General features: G+C 39.7%; 1 protein-coding gene across 4 annotated transcripts in view; it reads right to left on the reverse strand.

Moving 5' to 3' along the window:
- PAK3 (p21 (RAC1) activated kinase 3) overlaps positions 1 to 23,345 on the reverse strand; it is a 194,212-nt gene that overhangs the window by 7,530 nt on the left and 163,337 nt on the right. For all 4 annotated transcript variants that reach the window (XM_038416869.2, XM_043492156.1, XM_038416873.2 and 1 more), the window contains 7 exons: positions 20,595 to 20,658; positions 13,708 to 13,756; positions 9,636 to 9,748; positions 8,473 to 8,590; positions 7,386 to 7,485; positions 6,738 to 6,934; positions 212 to 349 (listed from right to left, as the gene is read on the reverse strand). In XM_038416869.2, the coding sequence (XP_038272797.1) occupies positions 212 to 349; positions 6,738 to 6,934; positions 7,386 to 7,485; positions 8,473 to 8,590; positions 9,636 to 9,748; positions 13,708 to 13,756; positions 20,595 to 20,658 (779 nt within the window). The remainder of the gene's footprint in view (positions 1 to 211; positions 350 to 6,737; positions 6,935 to 7,385; positions 7,486 to 8,472; positions 8,591 to 9,635; positions 9,749 to 13,707; positions 13,757 to 20,594; positions 20,659 to 23,345) is intronic.

The following is a 23,345-nucleotide window of genomic DNA, read 5'->3' on the forward strand; positions in this document are numbered from 1 at the left end:
CATTACCTGGTGCTGAAAAAGAAAACTACACATGACAGAACACCTATTGGTAGTGTGAAAAGTGCCAAGCTTGACATGTAATGCACAATGAAGATCCGACTACACCAACTCCTTGTATAGCCAGTAGGGCTCCATATTTGGAGAATACAAATGCCACCACTTACATAGACTTTTCACTTGCAATCGCCTCACACACCTGTGCCCATTTTACCTGCAAAAGTTCCTTGGCAGACCCTCGTCTGTCTACGTCCATCTCCAGACAGCGGTTCAGAAAGTCTCGGAACACAGCAGAGAGTCTCTCAGGATTTTGAAGTTCTGGGGTTCCATTAGTAGCTATCAGATACAAAGCCTAGAGAAACATTGAACCAGAGGGTTTAACCTATTTCTTTCAGAGCTGTCAACATCTAATATATATTCCTGTTTAAGGCCAGGTCTACACTCGCAACTTTTGCTGGCAAAGCAATGTCGGTTATAGGTGTGATTTTTCAGTGACATTTCTATGCTGGCAAAAGCCCTAGTGTAGACGCATAAAGGGCTGTTGTCCATGTGGCTTACTGCATTTTCCTAATAAGCTATCCCAACAAAAGCAATTTTTTACTGGCATAAGTTGTGTCTGCAATAGGGAGGTTTTGCTGGTATAGCTACCCTGACAAAACATTTGAAGTGTAGACCAGGCCTAAACTCATATTTCAAAGATACTAGGAATAAATCAAATGCATCTCTGCAGTGCTCACTGTTCCCTTAAACACCACTTCCATATGACAGAGTGATGCAGTAGATACTTCCATTCATTCTGGACAACTGGATATCACTGTGATTTTGTATCATAACTCAAGTGCAGTGCAACAGTTCATCAATTCAGAGAGGAAAATAGGGAAATTTAGGACTTGATTTTCAAAATATGCCTACAATTGCACGCCCACTTACCAGGTACACAAAATAGATGGATAGCTGCATGGTACAAGTTGCTAAATAGACTGAAGGTTTTGCCAGCTGGGCAAGTGACAATAAGGCTCTGATCACCGGAAGGAGAGGGAGGGCAGTTTGAGACTGCTAGCTGAGCACATTAGCTGGATGTTTTTGCAAAAGTATAGGGGCATGTCTACAATACAAAATTAAATTGATCTCACTTATGTCGGCATACAGCCGTCACAGTAATGATATCACTTGTGCATGTCTACACTTTGCTCCTTGCGTCAGCGGTGTGTGTCCTCACCACAAGCGCTTGCACCGACTGACCTGTCGGTGTGGGGCATTGTGAGACGGCTCCTGAAAGCCAGCAACAGTTGATGTAAGCAAAGCAGTGTCTACACTGACACTGCATCGACCTAACTACATTGACATTGACTCTACACCTCTCATGGAGGTGGAATTATTAAGTCGGTGTAGTGAGCGAGTTACATCGGCAGGAGCAAAATTTTAGTATAGACACTTACAAAGTTAGGTCAACTTAAGATGCCTTGCGTCAACCTAACTCTGTAGTGTAGACCACGGCAAAGAAATTAATTAGTTAATGCAGACGTTTCAATTGTAATCTTTGTTTCAGAGTATGCAACTGTCATAAAAATAAAGGAAACGGTAACCACCTTTCTATATACAGAACTATAAAACCCCTCCTGTCCAGAGGCAAAACCCTTTCACCTGTAAAGGGTTAAGAAGCTAGGATAACCTCGCTGGCACCTGACCAAAATGACCAATGAGGAGACAAGATACTTTCAAAGCTGGGGGAGGGAGGGGGGACAAAGGGTCTCTGTCTGTCTGTCTGATGCTTTTGCCGGGAACAGAACAGGAATGGAGTATTAGAACTTGTTAGTAAATAATCTAGCTAGAAATGCGTTAGATTTCCTTTTGTTTAAATGGCTGGTAAATAAGCTGTGCTGAATGGAATGTATATTCCTGTTTTTGTGTCTTTTTGTACTTAAGGTTTTGCCTTGAGGGATTCTCTATGTTTTGAATCTGATTACCCTGTAAGGTATTTACCATCCTGATTTTACAGAGGTGATTCTGTTACTTTTTCTTTTATTAAAATTCTTCTTTTAAGATCCTGAATGCTTTTTCATTGTTCTTAAGATCCAAGGGCTTGGGTCTGTGTTCACCTATGCAAATTGGTGAGGATTTTTATCAAGCCTTCCCCAGGAAAGGGGGTGTAGAGTTTGGGGGGAAGACGACTCCAAATTGGCTCTTTCCCTGTTCTTTGTTTAACACCCTTGGTGGTGGCAGCATAGGGTTCAAGGACAAGGCAGAGTTTGTACCTTGAGGAAGTTTTTAACCTAAGCTGGTAAGAAAAAGCTTAAGGGATCTTTCATGCAGGTCCCCACATCTGTACCCTAGAGTTCAGAGCAGGGAAGGAACCTTGACAGCAACCCATTCAGATGAACGAGCTAGTTCACACTTCAAAAATGTTTGTTTCAAGGAGTCTGAAGACTCAGAAAGATAAAACTATATCCATTATGCTTGTTTCACATTTTCAAGGTCATCTTCAAAACCCAAAGGTGCAGAGACATAATTGGAACAAAATAAAAATAAAGGTGAAAGCTAAGATTCTGGAGCAAGCTAAGAATTCAGTGGCAAGGGTTGAATTCCACAGCAAGTTCCATGGAGCCCTGACTAAGCATCCACTGGGCCATTTGAGTGCACAAATACTCAGTTTGTGCACACAATCACATCATCAGCAAATATAAGCATGGCACACAATTGCACATGAATTTGTGTTCCTTCATATTTGAAAATACGGTCCTTAAGAAGATTAGACACATATTACTTATGATCAAGGCCTAGAAAATTGAAAACCTATAGCACAAGCCTACTACGCCACTACAGGATGTTGTTACGACATTGACACTTTGAATTCTTACATAGGTTACAAAAGGGACCTATTTCAGAGTAGCAGCCGTGTTAGTCTGTATTCGCAAAAAGAAAAGGAGTACTTGTGGCACCTTAGAGACTAACTAAAAAGGACCTATGGAACCCTACCAACTCTTTGCACTTGGATTTTCAGAATAGGAGGAGGCCTGGAAATCCCTCTCCCAAAATGTTTCTGTTAAAATAGTACCAGTTTTGTCCTATTAGCATTCAAACAGACAGTGACCAAATCCACTTTTTTTTACTCTCTTAAACATAGAGCAAGGCTTTCTAGACCTAAAAGTTTGTTTAAAGCCCTATGGGCTACTTCATTCTTTTAGAGCAACTGCCTTACACAAGCAGATATTTGCTTTGATCTTAGAGGGTACTTAGAATATCAGAACAGATTCAGGTTTTATTTACACCACTATCCATCCAGAGTAATTCGACTTCATGGATATCTCTGGATTTACACTGGTATCATTCCAATCTGTGCCTCTGTGTCCGAGGACTGCTGAGTTCGTAGCTGAATTGATCATTTTCAGCTTTTACCACCTAAATGACTCCATCCAGACTGGAGACATTCAAGAGGCCAGATGACTTTTTGTTTCCAGTGGACTTTAAAACTTACTGACCCCCTTCTGTTTGCTGTAGGCTAAGTATTGATATATGAGTTGCATCTACCTTGTCTTGAATTCCAAGTCAAACAGGAGCTGCAGGTTAAATGCAGCAGCCCTTTTAGAAGCTGACTCACTGTGCTGATTTCAACACAATACATGAGTCATGAAGAATAGTCATTCTTAGCCAGGCATTGCACCTTTTGAATATTTCAGGGGAAGGGAAATGGGAAGGAGGGAATTTTATCATTTAGGTCTTGCAAAGTAAGGCAGGGAAAAAATGTCCAGTATGTAGGAAGGGAGTGGATTTCACATTGGTAGTAACTGAACTGCAAAGGGGCAGTATGCATTTGGCATAGAGAAAAAAACAGGAAGGATTCAGCAGATAGTTATAGCTGCGATTTGGGAAAGTTAGATACAGACCTTATATGGGTCACATGTCGTACCCACATGTGTGAGGATCAATTTATGAGGACTCTCAGGCTGGGAACTGTAGCCTCCAAAGCACTCTAGAAATATTTTGCAATTTTTGATGAAAACTAATGCAACTAGTGCAACAGGTGACTCAGATTAAAAAAGAAGAAAATGGTTCTTTTTAATTGAAGCTTGGGAGGTCCAACATGGATTTAAAAGTATATTGCATTTTTGTGCCCCCAGGCTTGTATCTCAGGGCCTGAGTGTACGTCTGGCACAGTGAAAATCACCATGAAAAGAAAGTAACACTATTGCAGGCTGTATTCATGAATTGGAAGTGAATTAGGATCTCCAGAAGCCAGAAAAGGGCACCTGTGTCATAGATTATCTCTGAACACTTGTCTTTCAAAGTGGAATGAGTTTCCCCTGAGCTAGGAAATGACATAGGCTTTTGCATCAGGATGGCTATTAACTCTGTCCATGATTAATGACTTTTAAATGCCTTTATTATTTATTTATACATTTATATTGGTGCCAGCAACTAGAGCACCTGGGCACCTTGCATTATTAAAACAATTATTCACAAAATAAAGTATCAACCCTGCAGTTTAAAGCTTTGCAGAACTCCCTGAACACAGACAAACTCTTAAACACAACCGTTACAATGACTTATAAATCTGCCAGCAAATTGGCCAAACAGGTCTATGCCTAGAAGCTCCCCAGACCACCCATGGGAGCTGGTTTCAGAGGCATGAACCTGTCACTGAGGATGCCCTGAACAGTTTACTTCTGTGAATTAAGAGTGATCCAACAAATCATAACTTCAGCAGGGAGAGAGACCACCTCTTTGATTTAACCTGGTGGGAAGAGGTATAACTGAATTTGAATGCAGTCACAGATGAGAAGCCTAATTAGCTTTGCAATAATTGATTTGCAGCGTCTAGAGGAATCCTAATCAGCTCGCTGATACCATATAGTAGGGAGATTGCAGCAGGTCAAAATCAGCTGCATTTCAGAGGGCCAGCTGGAGACTTCAGTAACGCTAATTTTCCTTGCCAGATTTTGGGCCAAATCCAGGGCATGAAGGATTCTGCAAGGGTTCCCTGAGGAAGATGATGGGGTATGGAATCATTCTCCCCACAAAGGAGCAGAGCACATCTGGTTCTGCTCAGAGGCCACTGCTCTAGCACCAGAGCTGCAGTAATAGTGACTACTGGCCTGCCCTTTTGGAGGTGGGCTCCCGTTTAGTGTAATTATCAATGTCCCTTCCCCCACAGTACCTCCATGCAGTGGTGCAGAAAGCACTGGACAGAAGCAGTCTGCAGGTGCAAGTTATTGCGTGTAAGTGAAGGAAAGCCCACAGTGCAGCCTTTCCACACTTAGCACCGCACATCCCAAATCTGTGGCTTTCCAAAAGAATAGAGAACCTTTTGCAAAAGTTGCAACGTTGAGTTTGTTTAAAGCCCTATGGGCCACTTCATCCTTACTGTTCTTTCCTTAATGGCAAAGACCAACACAGTTTCTCCTCCAACATTATTTTTGTTCATCTACCTGTTCTTTCAGAGGCAGTGGTCTGTGTGCTGATGTCTGCAGTTTGGGTATCACAGATCAGAACCTATGAGTATGTCTACAGTGAAATAAAAGGCCTGCTGCACGGCGAAGGCTGGCCTGGGTCAGCTGACGCTGGCTTGTGGGACCTGGACTCACGAGGCTATACAACTGCAGTGTAGATGTTTGGACTTGGGCTCAAGCCTGGGCTCTGAGCTCCCGTGAACGGGGAGCGTCTCAAAGCCTGGGTTATTGCCCAAGCCCAGATGTCTACACTGCAATGTTTGGCTCCACTACTAGGATTGCTAACCCTCCAGGACTGTCCTGGAGTCTCCAGGAATTAAAGATTGTCATGTGATGAAACCTCCAGATATACGTCCAACCAAAATTGGCGACACTACCCATTGCCTGAGCCCGAGTCAACTGACCCAGGCCCTGAGACTTGGTGGCACATGTTTTTTGCTGCAGCATAGACGTATCCCGTGAGAGAAACCTAGAGGCCATGCTTTGTTCTGATATTCTTTCTATGCAAATCTAGAATTACTTATGAAATGTTAATCCATGGTCTGAATTCCTCCTAATGCCATAGGGAAGGGAGATACAAGCTGGACTTCCTCTGGTAAATGTGGGCTGCTGTATCACTCCAGGAATGCACCCCAGGGAAGGGAGACCAGTGTTTAATTGGGTGTTTCATTCAGTCATACAATTATGCAAGACTGTCCCTTAATATTCACTCATTTTAATATGCAAATTGATTAATGTAGGAAAGGACTAAATTTCTTCGGACAAAAATGTAAACTGTTCCATAGTATAAATGCCCCAATTTTTTACTACCAGTATTTGTGTTGAAACATAACCTTAAAACTGCACTTACTAATAAGTAATTACAGATTTCACTATTAGATAAGACATTTCATTTATTTAACAAATACACACTGAGCTGTGTTTGGGAAAATTCTCCTTTCCCCCCTGTTCTGTTTGAAATTCTTTTCACAAGACTTCATCAGCTGGAGAAACTTGGACTCAGAAAGATTCTTGTCATCAGAGATACAGCAGAAGGAGATTTCAGAAAACAAGCAGACATACCGAGAATTTTTAAACAGCCCTGAAGGCAAAAATGACACATATTGAGAATAACTCCATGTCACTAATCTTCTGAGGTGCCCTCATTTAGGTGCCTATAGCAACAATATATACTGGTATGCTGCCATGATACTGTTAAAACAATACCAAGCTTGTGTGGTTTGGACAGGATTTTGTATCTAAAATTGGGACAGCAGAGAAGGACAGTGCTATATGATTCCACTTGCACCTTACCCTGAGAGGATTTTCATTAAGGTACGGGGGTTCTCCTTCCACCATTTCTATTGCCATGATCCCTAATGACCAGATGTCAACTTTGGGGCCATATGCTTTCCTTGTCACTACTTCAGGTGCCATCCAGTAGGGAGTCCCCACCATTGTGCTCCGTTTGCTCTGCTCAGGCGTGATCTGAGCACAAAACCCAAAATCAGCTGCAGAGAAGAAAAAAAATACTGTTAACACCAACTTGGGCTATGAAGCAAACAAATACAAATATTCCATTCTCTGCATAAGAATGCATCAAGGTATCTGGCTGGAAACAGAGCCATCTCCTGCTTACATAACAGGATATTACCAAACAACTATTGAATTTGACCGTTTAAGTTCTTTTAACAAAGTTGGACTCTACAGCTCTTATTTATGTGAGAAACTACGTGTTTTTCAGGCCTTTAGATCAGAACTCTGGGCTCTGAACATAGTCAAATAATTTTGAGTCATCCTACCTATGTTCTGAGATTTCCCTGTGGTGTTAAAATTGTTCTAAAATGAAACATTCCTTGGCTGCAGTGGCCAATATACTATCACTTCCTTCTGAAAACTGGCTGTCAGTTAGCAATTCCACAACAACCACTGGAATAATGCTACCTAAAAAAGAACACCTACTCAATTTGACAGATCCATCCATCCCGAGAAGAATGTTGTCACTCTTGATGTCTCTATGGATCACTTGGTTTGAATGCAAGAAGTCCAGCGCTTGCAGGCACTGATATAAAAAAGGAACATAAAGGTAAAAATTAATGGCCTGATTTAATCATATAGGGGATAAAATATCTGTAAAAGATTTAATTTCTAGATGAATTGTGAGAAATGGCAGAATATTGTGCTGTCAAGTGAAACAGCTTGCTGCTTCAACACTATTAGAATAATAACTTTCTAAATGAAGGCACATTAGCTTTTGAATTAGAAATGTCAATTATTGTTACAGACTATAGCCTGGAAGCACAGACAGAATGATTGCTGCTACAGTGAATTTAGCCAACTATTTTTTGCCAGAAAAGAAAAAAAGTTCTTTCAGTATGAACCGGATCACTATTGGCAAAATACTGCATGACAAAGACTTTGGTGTACAATCTACAGCAGATTTTAAAATATTTTTAGTCACGTAATTTCTCATACTTGAACAAATTAGCATTTGTTTTTACTTGCAGTTTTTTTACATTCTGTGGCAAGACTATTTCCTTTTAAAGGCCAGGAATAAGGTGCACTGCTGAATTATCACAGGTAAACATTCAAAGAAACAAAGCTAAACACTACTAAATCAATAAAAAGTGTCATCATAACTGAACTTTATTACAAGGATGGCATTTTTCAGCAGAACATAGATCTGATTTCCTTTAAAAAAAAAGGAGTACTTGTGGCACCTTAGAGACTAACAAATTTATTAGAGCATAAGCTTTTGTGAGCTACAGCTCACTTCATCGGATGCATTTGGTGGAAAAAATGCTCACGAAAGCTTATGCTCTAATAAATTTGTTAGTCTCTAAGGTGCCACAAGTACTCCTTTTCTTTTTGTGAATACAGACTAACACGGCTGCTACTCTGATTTCCTTTAAGACGCTCTTCCTCCTCTAATATTAAAAAGACAACTTATAAACAAAGATGTATTTGGAGATCCCTTACATTCTTATCACACCATTACACTACAGTACACACTATCCCAGCAAGCACATCCACGCATGGCACCTCTTACCTCCCTACAGACAGCTGCTATCTGTCCTTCATCCATACAGGTCTCTGTAACAACGTCTGTTAAAGAGCCGCCTGCCAAGTATTCCATAACTACCCAAAGTTCATCACCTACCAGGTAGCTGAAACAAGAAAATGAAGACACCACCATCAGTAAGCACAACTATTTACAGAGCTGTTTTGACAAAAGAAACTCAGGGATGACTTTGCCTATTTGGCATTTTTCATTGATAACCAGATATAATTAACAGTTCACAATGTTAGAAGAATGTGTGTAGTCCAAATGAAAAAGGTTATAGGCAATACTTTAACTATACAGCAAGCTTTAGATAGTAAAAATGCAGTTTAGAAAATGTAAAGAAAGTTAAACTAGGCCGTCTCACATTATTTGTTTCATAGTGAAATACATATAGAAATATAACCATTAACTCCAAGACGTATAAGATGTACAGCAGCTGATGGTGGCTGAAGATGGAATTTGATCAACGGTTTGAAAAACCTTGAACACTATAAAGATAGGGAAAGGAAATCCTCCATGTGCTGCCGGCAGAAAATACAATCCAGCTGTAGCTGAATGTTTTTCATTTAGCCCATCAGAAGCAAAGAAGTGAAAACACAGCAAGAACATTTTTTCAGCGCATTTTTGAAGCATCCCTGGATATATAAAAACAACTTTAAAACTGACAAGACATCAGTTTATGGAGTGCTTCAAACATGAACATTAAAAAAAAAATTAAATAGATACAAAAAATCCCAACAGGAATCTAGTCTTCACTGAAATTACATGAATGGTATCATGCCTATTGGGGAGCAACAATTGACAGATTCTAGAACTTTTGCCAGTGCCCACTTAATAAAATAGGAAGAATGTGTCCAACTAATAAAACGTGCAGATTTATGTAGTTACTGACAGTTGTTTTCAGTAAAGGCACGTGCTGGTCTCAATTTTCAAAAATTGTGTCTACATAGTTTGCAGGAATCTTTCACATGCACGCAGGAAGGATAGCTTTCTGTATGCTTGTGTAAACGGATCCTGATGCTCAGTGATCAGCTTTGTGTGCACAAATAGTCATTTGCACACAAAATTTTTTTAAAAATTGTCTGGCTAAATCTTTGACGCACAGTATATAAACAAGCTCTACAATGATAATGACTGGCACAACTTACCTGTCTAAATAGTTTACAATATTAGAGTTCTTATTTTCCCTCATGACCAGGATTTCATTAATAATTAGTTCCTTTTTAGGCTGCTGCTGGAGATTCATTTGCTTTATGGCCACCTAAAATGACATTTTGTTAAATACTAAGTTTAATAGCATAAATTGCAATAGACCAGAATGAAAAAGAAATAAATGTGTTTGAGACCATATGTTTCAGAGCAGCTGAGAACTATACCAAATTGCCTTTTATTAGGCATTAGTGCTCAGTAACTTGCATTGCAATACTATGCTTTATACTTTGAAATCCGCACTATTTCACCCACTACTTGGGTGCCAATTACAGAGTGCACTGCCTTACATGTCTTATTTTGCAAAGTATATAAAATGGCTTTAAAACTGTTATCTGCTACTTAATATCATTAACATTCTGTAGTCTTAGCTTATTCCAAAATGGTCTCAATTCATTGCAGTCATTTTTGCAAGTAATTAGTGATTTAGGTACTTTGATTAAATAAAAAAATAAAACCATCTTGCAATAGTATGGCAACAATACAAGTTCAATAACTATTCTCCATAGGGAAGATTAGTTATTCCCCTTACATAAATTATATAAAATGCATACATCAATTTCATACAAGAAGCGACAATAAAGGAACATTATTAAGGCAGAAGAGACCTACTTAATTCTGGCATTTCCTATCTTGAGTGCTTGACTTGGCAACCCAAATAATATTCTTTTAATGAAGTCTTGCATGCAATTTTCTAGGTTTGTAAAAAAAAAAACAACAACCCTGTAACTTCCACCCCCCAGATATTCCATCAAGTAGCATCATACTGGCACCAACGTGAGTCATCACCAGAGTTAGAACCTCTAGATCCACCACACAGATCTCTGCCACTTGAGCTGATGAAGTAGCTGATAGAAAAATTAGATTGTCATCCTCTATGTGGACCAATTTTAGAAGGGAATGAGACACTTTGCCAGTGGGTTTCACAGATGTTTGCAAATAGCAGAGGAATGGTGAGAGGCAAATCATAGAATATCAGGGTTGGAAAGGACCTCAGGAGATCATCTAGTCCAACCCCCTGCTCAAAGCAGGGCCAATCCCCAATTCCCCAGATCCCTAAATGGCCCCTTCAAGGATTGAACTCACAAGCCTGGGTTTAGCAGGCCAATGCTCAAACCACTGAGCTATCCCTCCCCCCCTTGGAATCTTGGGTTCCATCCCAGACTGAAGACCCTTCTGCCCATATCCACCCCAAGTTGGACTTCTTTTGCAATGTACCCTGCAACCAGCCCTTCCGCAGGCCTGTCTCTTCTTCCCCACCCTGGTTGCTCATCCCAGTTTCATTCTCTTCACCTAGCCAGTCCCAGTCTCCATTTATCAGGCTTTTTATCCCAGTCCCACTCTCCTTGACCAACCTGTCCTAGTCTCCCCATCTAGATTCTCCATTCCAATCCCTGTATTCATCCTCCCCTCTGTTCCCAGTCTCCTTGCCCAGATATTTCCAGTCCCCTCTAGTTCCTTGTCCCCTGTCTCCTTACCCAGCCAATACCAGTTCCCCCCAACCTGGCTTCTCATCCAATCTGTCTCCTTCCCTCCCACCCCGCCTTTCCATCACCCTCCCGCCTCTCCCATACTTATGTTCTCCCTCCTCGTTGTCTTCCTCCCTGGACTCTTCACTCAACCTCCCTCTCATCCCCAACTCTTTGTTGCACTCTTCTTGCACAGCTGGTTCCAGTTCTCCCTCTGCACACTGGTTTCCAGTCTCAGTCTCCTTGCACAGCCAGTCCCAGTCTTCCTCAACCCAGCTCCCAGTCTCACACTCTTTGCCCAGCCAGTCCCAGTTTCCCCCCAACCCCTACTCCCTGGTTCCCCTTTTCCTCCCCGTCTACCACCCTCCTTGTCTGAATCTACTCCTAACCCTCATCCCAGGTCTGACTCTTGTCCCCTCCACATTTGAATCAGGCAGCTTCCTCCTCCACACTGCCTGGACCCAGCAGTCGGGGTGTGGGAGAGGTAATCATCTCCCTGCTCTGATTCCTGAGGCCCAGTCCCCAGCAGCAACTTCAAGGAAAGTGCTACTCAACCCCCAGCTGGAGCATGCCCAGAATTTGGGGGAATTTAACTGCTAAAAATCTAAGATATCTCTACTGAGCACACGTAGTGATTTTTCAAATGCTTATAACACTGCCAAATTTGAGCAGACTATCAAATGGGATGCAAAAGGCACATCCCTGAGAGAAAGGCCAAATTTCAAGTCCCTGCTCCAAAGCATGGAAACACTAGAGAGTCTCAAAGCAAAATGTTGCCAGAATTTTTAAACATGGACAAAATAATGTAGTTTTCAATAGCCTCATTCTAAGAGATAGTTGAACCATTTTGGCTAAAAAATTTCAAAAATAATGTGGCCTGCAGCAGATCTCTGGCAACGGAAAACAGGGTCTTATAACAGGAAATGTCAAGCAACCATTATACAATGGGGTATTATCTGTCCCATCTATAATATGCACTGGAGATGAAATTCACTCCATCTCAAAAAAACAAAGGGTTTGAATGGGGAATGAATGAAATCTAGCCTATCTGACATGAGACAAGCAGCCCCTTCATGGCCACTACTCCAGCTCTGTGTTGACCTCTTTGGACCTGGTTAAGAAATCACTTCCCTGGAATGCAGGTGAGCAGGAACTGTGAGGCATCCAAACAAGGCGCCTCAGATAGACCCCCTCCCCCAAGAACTGGGTAAGGTCCCAATGTTCCAAGCACTTATACATGTGCTTAACTTTAAATACATGAGCAGTCAGTCAGTGGGATTATTTCTGTGATTAAATTAAGCATGTGTGTAAACGTTTGCAGGATTGGGGCCTATACATGTATTTTCATGGTAGACATTAACTATTCTAAACCATTCTAAAGGGTACAGGAACCCTTATAAAAATCCCATTACTGTATACTATTCACACAGTCAGTTTAATGTGTTTGTGTCTGATCCTGAGAGAAGTCATTGGGAGCTTTGGTGGTCAGCACATCTGAAAATCATGCCATTGTTATTTGGATGTCTAAATATAGCTTTAGGGGTCTCACTTTAGTCACGTAATCTTGCAAATGTTGACCTTTATACAGGATATTATATAATTTCAAAAACTTTGGTTTGAAAAAAAAATAAATGAACATGAATATGACAATTAAAAGTAGCAAAACTTGGGAAGTTCAAAGTCAGGACATTCTTAATTCAAGACCTCATTCATTCTCCATTCCCCGCACTGTGACCAGCTATTGTAAGGTCACACTTAGATCAGTGTATAGTGTCTTGTACTGTGAGACATGACCTAAGCATAAATGGATGTTTTAAGGACAGATCTTTACCTTTAATTTTGAGTTTTCTTGTTTTTAATGGTCTGGGTCAACCAACTTCAATGTCACTAAAATATAAAATTGTGGCTTAATAATGCTCTGTCTTTAATATTTGCAATGCACTTTGAAGATGCAAAGTGCTGTAGAAAAGTGTTAAGTGTTATTACTATAATTGAATCAATGATTAAGATAAATTGGAATGAAGTGACGGAAACATCCATCAGCTAATCTGACAAAAGGTTGTTGTATTAAATTTATGGATATAAGCTCTTTTGATATAAATACCAATATACTGGTATAACTGCTTCCACACTATAAGATCACACAGATTTACCTATATCAATTTCTAAATCAGTATAGTTAAATCAGTAATAAAAACTGTGTGTAAACCAGCAATAAGTGCTATCTGGGATGTCTTTACAGATTTCTCTCTATACCATAATACAACCCGGAATGCCATAATAGTCTAGGTTGCTAGGTTGGGACTGATAAAATTTAAGAGGATGTGAGAACTGGTTTGAGGAAAGAGTAGGTAGGGAAAATAGTCCACTTAACAACTGGCCATACTAAGGGTGAAATTCTGGTTCTTTTTAAGTCAATAGCAAATCAAAGTAACCGATACCTTAATGTTAAGCTATATGTGAATGAGTGACATAATATTCATGATACAAGAGAAAATATTGAAGAATTACGTAAAAATCTGGATTTAATATTAGCACTCACCTCTTGTCCTGTGGCAATGTCTATTGCTGTATAAACAGTACCCGATGCCCTAGAAAAAAACAGCAGCCAAGAAGTGAGTACAGTGCCTTTGACCAATGTTAAATATGTACACCATATCTCTGCCTAAGATGTTTACAAAATACATTTATTCAGCCAGCACAGTATTTAGCTTTGTACAACAAGCCACCACACCATGCAAAGGATGCAAGATAAAAACCCAAGTTCAGCACCTGAGAGAAAGGAGCACCCTGAGTCATTTGTTGTGACTAGACCTGGCCAAAATAAAAGCAAATTTTTTCTATGAAAAATGCTTTTTATTGATTTTTTTTGGCTTTTTTGTGGAAAAATGAAAAATCAAAAAATGTTCAGGGTTTTGCTGCTGCTGTTTTTTTCGAAAACCCCAAAAATTTTGCATCCAAATTGTGACAAAAAATGAAAAATGTTCATTTTCTTCTGTTTTGTTACTGCAGGAAATAAGATACATTTCCTCAACCAGCTCTCCAGATAATTTAGGGGTATACTTCATGGGCTTCAGAGGGAGCTATGCCCTCTGCTCCTTTCCTAGGAGCACTCTGGGGACGCTGGCAGTGGAGGATAAGAAAGCAGGCAAAAATGAGGGAAAAGGATTCCCTTTGTAGGTCTTCCAGGAAGAAGACAGTCACAAACTGAGGATTATCAGCACCTGAGAAGCTGTTAGTTTACAACCCAAAGATTACAGCCTACAGTGCATTTGCTTGTAGGCTTTCTGCAGAGCCACTGTTTGGTTTCTTTAGTCTTAAAGCACCAAGCAACCCTTGAAAATATCTCAATTTTCCTAAAAGTTTATCTTAACATTGATGAAAAACATCTAAGAGAGATTCAAATGTGGTTGAGTTGAGCTACTTACGTTTTTTTCTCACTTCTTGGCTGAAGCACTGCTAAATGGATTTCCTATTCTCAACACCCTATTTTCTGCCCAACTGCTTACCTTCTATGACCTCTCGTTTGGTTTTTCAACATTGCACGGCTGACCTTATATTTTAAATGTTTTCCTCAGAGCCAGAGTTTGCTGATCTTCACAACATGGATGGATGATTTAGGAAGCCTGAAGTTCTTTTTGAGGCAGAAATTTGCTTAGGCCTTGGGCTGACCCTAAGTTAACTTGCTATATTGCACTATGTGATTTTTAATTGTATACACGCACTTAGAGACTATGTTAATTTTATTTGTAAAATTCTGCAAGGTGAGAAGTCCTAGACTCCTAAAACAGAATACAAATAAATAAACAAGAAGCCCCAGATTCCTATGCACGTCAAGTCACTCAGCAGCTTCCTATTTTAGGGTGTCAGACACTTGAATCCTTCATCGCCCTTATATTCAAGTTTCATTTTCAAAGCAGATCTGGAGTCTGTCATAGAGCCACTGGAAAATAAAGTGACACACTGATCGGCATATGCAGACTAGACAGTCTGTTTTTTTGCCATCTGTTCCTGATTAAGAAAGATTCTTTCCCTACAGTGTTGTGGATGACTAGAATTGGAAAGAGGTAATACACAGAGTAAACCACCTAATGGATTTAAATGTCGAGGGACCATGGTAACATTTGTTAACACTACTGGAGGCTAACACCTGAATTAAAGCATTGGTTCTCAAACTGTGATCATCTAGAGAGCCTTTCCTGCTTGACTGCAGAAATGGATGGACCAGGATGGAAATTTTGGGAAGGAAAGCTGGAACATTTACACACTCTGAATGAAAACCAGCTAATTTAAATTGAAACCAGTTAGTGTTGCCCAGTGTTACAAGACCTGCATGTTAGTTCTGTTCACCTGGAAGCTGAAATATTTCCATAGCATTTTAATTTGGCAGACTCACTCTTTTGTGCACCATAGACTGAGTGCCTATATTGGAAACAATGTTAGCATTTGGCATGCTATGCATTCTTTTAATATAAATACAAATGCATTTTTCTAAGACTAATTGTGGAGATTAATCCAATTTGTTTTCATAAAAATCCAACAGTTTATTCAGGGCTGTTAATACTGAACTGTACCTCCTTAGCTCATTGCTGTTAGGGCTTATTTAAAACAGCTATTTAAATTCGGATGCTTTTTTTTTGTAGGCTCAAGGCTATCTAGTAAGAATTTAGATAGATATGAATATTTTAAATAAAGCTGTAAAGCTGCATTGCTGTTATAATTTTATATTAGGGACTTTTTCTTCCAAGCGGTTATAATTTCTGTTCAGTATCTAACTTTTAAAATACATTGTATCATCTTAGTTTTAACAAAGTTAGGCCGTTAGTGGGATCTGGAATTGGATCTGTTTCAGTATCCTGGTGAAGTAGAAGTGATGAAGATGAACCAAGAAACTAAATCACAGAAACCATAAAATATCTTTATGTTAGAAGGAACCAGAAACTGATTTGAGCCAGTGTAGCCTTCTCTATCACGCAGCCATAACCTACGTTTCCTAGGTATCCTGAAATGTCCTCAAATCTAAACCAAGAACAAATACCAAAAAAGAGATTCAGCTCTGAAGCTCACCTATTTCCGAGTGTGACTCTGCTGACTAAAGTACGCTGTTTGCTAACCATATGGAGCAGCGCTGAGTGATTGCCCACCCAATTCACTTTTCCTTAAATCAAAAGCTCCTCTTCAGCTGCAGTCTGCCAGGGAACCATGTCTTCCCCTCTAGTCTCCAGTTTCCTTATTAACAGCCACTGAAAGATCTAGCCACTCATTTCCTATTCTATTACTATCTTCAATATCATATTAACTGATTATTTGTAATAAATGCCAGGAAATCAACTCAATAAGCTGTGTCATCTTCATTAACATTAACTAAATACATAAACAGAGTGATGGCCACATCATCTCATTTATTATGTCCCATCCTGTAAATAAGCACATCAACTCCTTGTCTCACTTGAAAAGCAAAGCCTGAGTATATAGCATCCTCAGAACAGACTTCACTTCCCACGTGCTTCAGCTCTCTTTTGGGATCTGTATTCAGTGCAAGGTAAAGGAGCATTTACAATTCCCTTTGCCAGACTCGTGAAATATGTGGAATGAAGCTTTGCCATCACAGCAGTCAATATATATTTTCATCTTGGCTATAAGATTAAACTTATGTCCTGTCATCATAAAACCAAAGGGGTTGTTCTTGTACGTCTTTTCTTTAAATGCAAACACTGCTCTGCATTTTAATGTAAGTCCTTAATCTGAGTCATTATATATTTTTCACATTTTAAAAAAAGATGGGAGTGTCTCAAAAAAGCTTCTTTCAGGGAAGCCTGCAATGATTCAGATGCTAATCCAAAATTCTGTGGTCACAAAATCAAACAGGAATTCTTTGTTGTGAAAGATACTATACATCTCACTTTTAAGTGACTAAGAAATCCAGTAAGAATAGCTTCTCTCACTATTTTCCTACTTGCAGGTTTGAAGTTTAAAGTCATCATGATACATAGTACTAGGCAGAGAGTTGATAGTCATGCTGATAGTTAAGGCTGCCCAACATTTTCCATTATAAGACCATGTTTCCTGTTTTCAGGTACTCGTAACTTTGCCAAACTTCAACCAGTTGGGCTGAAATTTTCCATGTGGGGTGTTGGTCTCAGGCTACTTTTTTTTTTTAAAGCTTCAGATAAAAATTTGTTTTTGAAAGTTCAGTCATTTCCAAGACTGTTGTTTTGCCTGTTAAAAACTTCCTACAACTGTTTCATTGAGAAGCTCTAGCAAGTCCATGTTTGGGAGTAAGGACTTGAAATTTGGTGGGAGAAAGCAGGTTACCCTAGTGTCCAGGGTGCCTTTTGCTGTTCTCCTGACATTGAATGAGGCAGGGGAAGTTGTGTGAAAGAAGTGTGAGATCATTTAATTAAATACTATCATAATACAAATGCACAAGCAACCTTAATTGTGTCATTTCCTAACTTTTAAGAGCTTGACTTTACCACTTTAACATTGTGTAAGATGGGTTGTTGGGGTGTTTTGGGGAGGCTTATATATATATATATATATGAAGTTCACAAGGGCTCAAAATGGTTCTGGTCTATTTCAAGTTGAATTTTGGGCAATAATTCCAGACAGTTCTTATTTTATCGAAACTTCTTTGCACATCCATATTTTGAAACAAAATGTTTGCCATCAAAATAAGTTATTTTGGTAATAGCAGTATTTATGTGCCTTGCAGTTCCCTGACAACGACTGCACTCTAGCACTATCTATAGTTCTAGGGTAAAGTGACCTCTTAAAGGAAGAATGCGTTTGCTACAGTCTTAACATTGTTCTCTAGTGTCTGGACAGAAAAAAGAAATGCAGAGAAAAGTGAGTTTGTTTCTATAGATACATAGACCTCCCTTGTGTCCACTGCTTGCTGTTTTCAGCAAAACTTTCTGCTTTGAGGCAAGGTCATGGTGTGTGTGTGTGTGTGTGTCTCTCTCTCCCCTCCTCCCTCCGTCCCCAAATTCACATAATCCCAACTAAAGAAACAGCCTCTTCATTTCTTTGATAAAATTGCTATCTAATACACTGGAGTACAGCATATTACATTTAGATTTTCTGTAAAGTTTTGAGTAAAAGTGAGTAAGACATAATGCTCCAATTCTAGAAGCCCAAAGTAAGAAGATTGTTAGAAGAATGGCTACTAAAGCTTTACCTGCTTCTAAACTCCTGGAAAGATATTTGCTTCTACAATGATAAAACATTGTTTAATGTATAACCCCAGCAAAAAAATTTTATGGTTTCCCATAAGATTTCATGATGGTTATCAGAAATGCAAAGACTTTAATTCTTCTGTAAATAATATTTTGTGGCTATGGTAAATAACTTGCAGTAACACATTATATTAGTGTTTTTATCCCATCAGAGGACTGCAATTATTTCAACTTTGTAATGCCCAGCTCTGGTGAGAATACGCCTCATGCTTAATCTACAAGTGATTAGATTTGTGATTGCACAGGTCAGAGAATTTCCAGGAAAACAATACCAGAAAGAGACACCACTATAAGTACAGGAAGACACAAGTGTATCGAATTAAGAACTCAAGAAGTTAAAGAAGAGCCTAATTTCTCAATACTTGCATACATGCGGTTTGACCCTGTTTACAAGATTTACATTCTAAAATGTGTATTTATGGACATTAGAAAATACTCATATTGGGACTTAAGATGATCAAAAAGTTCCTACCTAAACCCATTCAAAGCACCCTGTAAGGTGGACTGTGGCTTTGTTATACTATGGGTCATATTATGTTTCATTTCTCGTTTAACTCTAACTAGCACATTTGACATTGTACAATCAGAATGAAGATGTAGTTTTATCTATTTTAAGTGATATAAGGTAAACGAAAGTAATGAAAGCTGACGTTATTTGAAATCATCTTCCCATAACTGCCCTTTCAAACCAGAGTCTTTTTATTATAAAACCTAAAAGAAAAAGCAATGTGAGCTTGAAAAGACATGGTCTCTTCTTGTTGTGCATATACCAGTTCCAAGTCAACCAGAAGTTACAGAAAATTCAAATCCAATAATATATACAATGCGCAAAGATACCTGCTAATCTCAGTACCCTTAATTCAGTAATAATTATTGCTGGTAACCTGAAGGCCCAATTTTGCTCTTACATGATGTAAATCTGGAGTAACTCCACTGAAAATAATGGAATTACAATGTTACATAACTGGCAGTGATGGAGAAAAGAATCAGACCCTATATGTAGTCAGCATTAGTATTTAAAATGCATGTCACACACCACACAATTTCAAAATTACCTTGTTCTTACCAGTCTGATAAAGCATACATGGGATTCCATTCTGAGTAAACGCCTAACACTTTGAAGACACCATGTTTCTCATTACTAGCAAATGCTGTATCTTATGGCCAGCTATTGAGGATTCTGTGCATCAGAATGGATTGCATTTCTGTATACATACTTTTCATTACATAAGCTGGGAAACAAGGGTTATTTAGCCTCTGACTTTTGTTCTCAAATTACATGATTTTAAATCTGACTCGTGAAATACTCTCTTTAACCACTAAATGATTTTTGACTAATGTCATTTTGAGCTGTACAATAACACCCATCAAATAAAATGATAAATGGCATTTTTCATGCAATAAAGTAAAGGTAAACTTTTGTTTCTCTAGTAGACCTATGTAATTCTTGGTCATATCAAAATTAGCTTCTTCCATGAAGGCAGATGAACCACACCACACATCTGAGGGATGACAATTTTGCCTTGTCCCAGTAACTTATGCAATCAAGCCAGCCATCATGAAAATTTCTTTGATGACTCCTTTTGGCCGCAAGAAAATACTGATCAACGTGGAGAGAATAAGTACAATCAAAACAAATATTCTGAATGTATATGTAACTCCCTTGACTTCAAAGAGGTAACACCAGCAAAGTATTTGGCCCACATTTATACATATAACTCCAACTGCAGTCTGGGATGGAATCCAAGATTCCAAAGTGGGGAGGGATAGCTCAGTGGTTTGAACATTGGCCTGCTAAACCCAGGGTTGTGAGTTCAATCCTTGAGGGGGCCATTTGGGGATTGGTCCTGCTTTGAGCAGGGGGTTGGACTAGATGACCTCCTGAGGTCCCTTCCAACCCTGATATTCTGACAAAACAAGGAGTAATGGTCTCAAGTTGCAGTGAGGGTGGTTTAGGTTGGATATGAGGAAAAAAACTTTTTCACTAGGAGGTTGGTGAAGCACTGGAATGGGTTACCTAGGGAGGTGGTGGAATCTCCTTCCTTTGATGTTTTTAAGGTCAAGCTTGACAAAGCCCTGGATGGGATGATTTAGTTGGGGATTGGTCCTGCTTTGAGCAGGGGTTGGACTAGATGACCTCCTGAGGTCCCTTCCAACCTTAATATTCTATGATTCTATGAACAGTACTTACCCTTGACCAATTTTTTCAAATCGTGTATATTTCTTCTTAGGGTCACCAACACTCACAATGCTTCCTGAAAGAAAAAAGAACAATGAAACTCTCTTGAAAATGAGTATTATATCTTCAGTGACAATCTGTGGCAAGTCAAAAATCCACCATTATTGTCTGGCATCATTGCCATTATGTGCAGTTTAGATTCAATATGATACTACTAAAGCACACAGATTAGAAATAAGAGTAGCAGTTTAATAATTTGGGTGGCATCTACTGTTTTTTTTTTAAAATCCACTGATGAGCATGTTTGCCTCTGGAGCTGGAAAGAAAACTAAGAACACGAACTGTGGAGAAGAGCTCACATAAGACTCAAATATGAGTTAACGAATGAATAAATATGCAAATGAGTGTTTGTATACTTAAATGTTAATGAGTGCTAGCATAACAATGCTAATTTCCTCAGAACTAGCTAGTCTCTTTATGATTCCGCAGGGGAGTTCATACTTTCATATATTGAACCCAACTTTGTTTTGGGACTCAACTTTTATAAACAGTTGACATGTAGAGACTAGGAAGAAAGTGATACAGAGTTTCCTGGAGTGACTCTCCATTATCCCTTCCTTGGTTTGCCTCTTTTAAAAAACAACAGTTAACATCAAATAATTAATTACAGTTTTTGACAATCTTTATGATGTAGGCTTCATTGTGAAAGAGATCTAATTTATTTATATAAGAGCAACTCTGCTTGTCTTCAGTCTGACTTTGATCAGTAACAATTATTTTATTCAATACTTCACAGTGTACATGCATGCTAATCTTACTACATGAAACAGCATTTTAAATGGATTAGAAGAGCAGCAGTATTCTTCAGACTGTAGCTTTTAACTTCTTTAAAAAGTTATCTACATTAATAAGGTGCTGGTAATTTTATAAATAAATTGATCTCAACAACAAGCTATGATAGATGGAGTGCTACCCTCTACTGAATAATTATTGCAACAACAGGCATTGATTGAAAGGCTTTGCATGTAATATTCAGAAAGTTGCAAATGAATTAAGGGTGGGATTTTCAAAAGTGAGTGATTTAGGCACACAAGTCCCATTGAAAACAAAAATGCTAATAATTTGGTAGTTTCTTGCTTGGCCAGAAGTGTAAATGGGTTGAATCAGGAGCAAATAGAGCAGTATTTGGGAAAGTGTGTGTAAGCAGAGTCTGAATGAGCTCTCTCCTGACATCTAGTGGTGAGCTGTGGAAAAGGACTTCAGGAGTTGATCTCATTTGCATGGGCACACCCACCCTGCCTAGGTGCTCAGCATGATAGGATTGCTTGCCCAAATGATCACTTGTGGCTTGTGTTAGATCCCCAGTCTCCTTGTTATTGGGGCAGGAGTAATAAAGGGTTGTTATCCTTGTGTGAAATGAGGGCACCAGAACTGTACCTGGCATACCCTGATTGAGGGACTCGCTAGGCAGGGGACATGGGTTCCAAAACCCAATGAGTTAAGAGAGGGTGGGGGCAGGTACTTGTATCTGTTGGTGTGGGTCCTGTTTAAGGATCCTGAACACCATTTGACTCCCTTTCTCTCCACAGTATAATAAAAGAGCTAATTTAGACTCAATTGAAGGTCATGTCACATGCTGCAGAGCTGAAATCACTGATACCTATAGCTAATGACAGGTTTCAGAGTAGCAGCCGTGTTAGTCTGTATTCGCAAAAAGAAAAGGAGTACTTGTGGCACCTTAGAGACTAACAAATTTATTAGAGCATAAGCTTTCGTGAGCTACAGCTCACTTCATCGAATGCATCCGATGAAGTGAGCTGTAGCTCACGAAAGCTTATGCTCTAATAAATTTGTTAGTCTCTAAGGTGCCACAAGTACTCCTTTTCTTTTTACCTATAGCTAAGTATTAGATCTATTTTGGGACAGTGTTTCTATTGCAAGAGACTGCCCAGTGTGCACCAGCTGTGAGGCTCCTCCACTAACAGCTGAAATCACTGAGAGCTGTGTTGAGTGGTGGGCCCTTAAGACATCTTGTCGAGTGGCCAGCCAGGCAGCTGGCAGAGAGGAGTGGCCATCAGGGTTGCTGGCGGAGAGGGCCAGAGCAGAGCCCTGCAGAGAGGTGCAGCAATGAGCGGCAGGGCAGCAAGCGAGTGCCCAAATCAGCAGAGCATGTAAGGTGCCTCCTTCCCGCCCTTCCACCCAGGGTGGAAGGTGAACTCTGCAGATGAACCTCTGAACTTTGGGGCTGCACTGGGCAAGGACAGCAACTGCGAGTGGGGTGCAGAGAAGGGACCAGCACGTTAAAGGGACTTTGAGTTGCTGGACTTAAGAACCTGACAGGAAAAGGACACTACCCAACCTACTTGAGGGTGGGTCTTTTGCTCATGGTTTATGAAGCCATTATGGTTTAGTGGTGGTGTTTTCCCAAATTAATGCTGAGTTTCTTCCCTCCTTTTATTAAAAGTTTTTGCTATACTCAGACTCTGTGCTTGCGAGAGGGGAAGTATTGCACCCAGGGGGGTGGTATGTAATTGTCCCAGGTCACTGGGTGAGGGCTCAAGCCAGTTTTGTGTTGTATTGGTGAAAAGGAACTCCTAGATACTGAACCCAGCCCTTGTTGCTGCTGGCTCCACCTGGCAGAAGAGTTAGGTGTGCTTAAATTGAGTAATGGAGCCACAATCTTATTTACCCATATCATACAAAATTAATGTCACTTTTTCTAGTCCACTTTCCTAGATAAAACATAAAAACCTGATGAAAAGT

This window comes from Dermochelys coriacea, chromosome 9 (genome assembly GCF_009764565.3).
Source record: "Dermochelys coriacea isolate rDerCor1 chromosome 9, rDerCor1.pri.v4, whole genome shotgun sequence".
Lineage (NCBI taxonomy): Eukaryota > Metazoa > Chordata > Testudines > Dermochelyidae > Dermochelys > Dermochelys coriacea.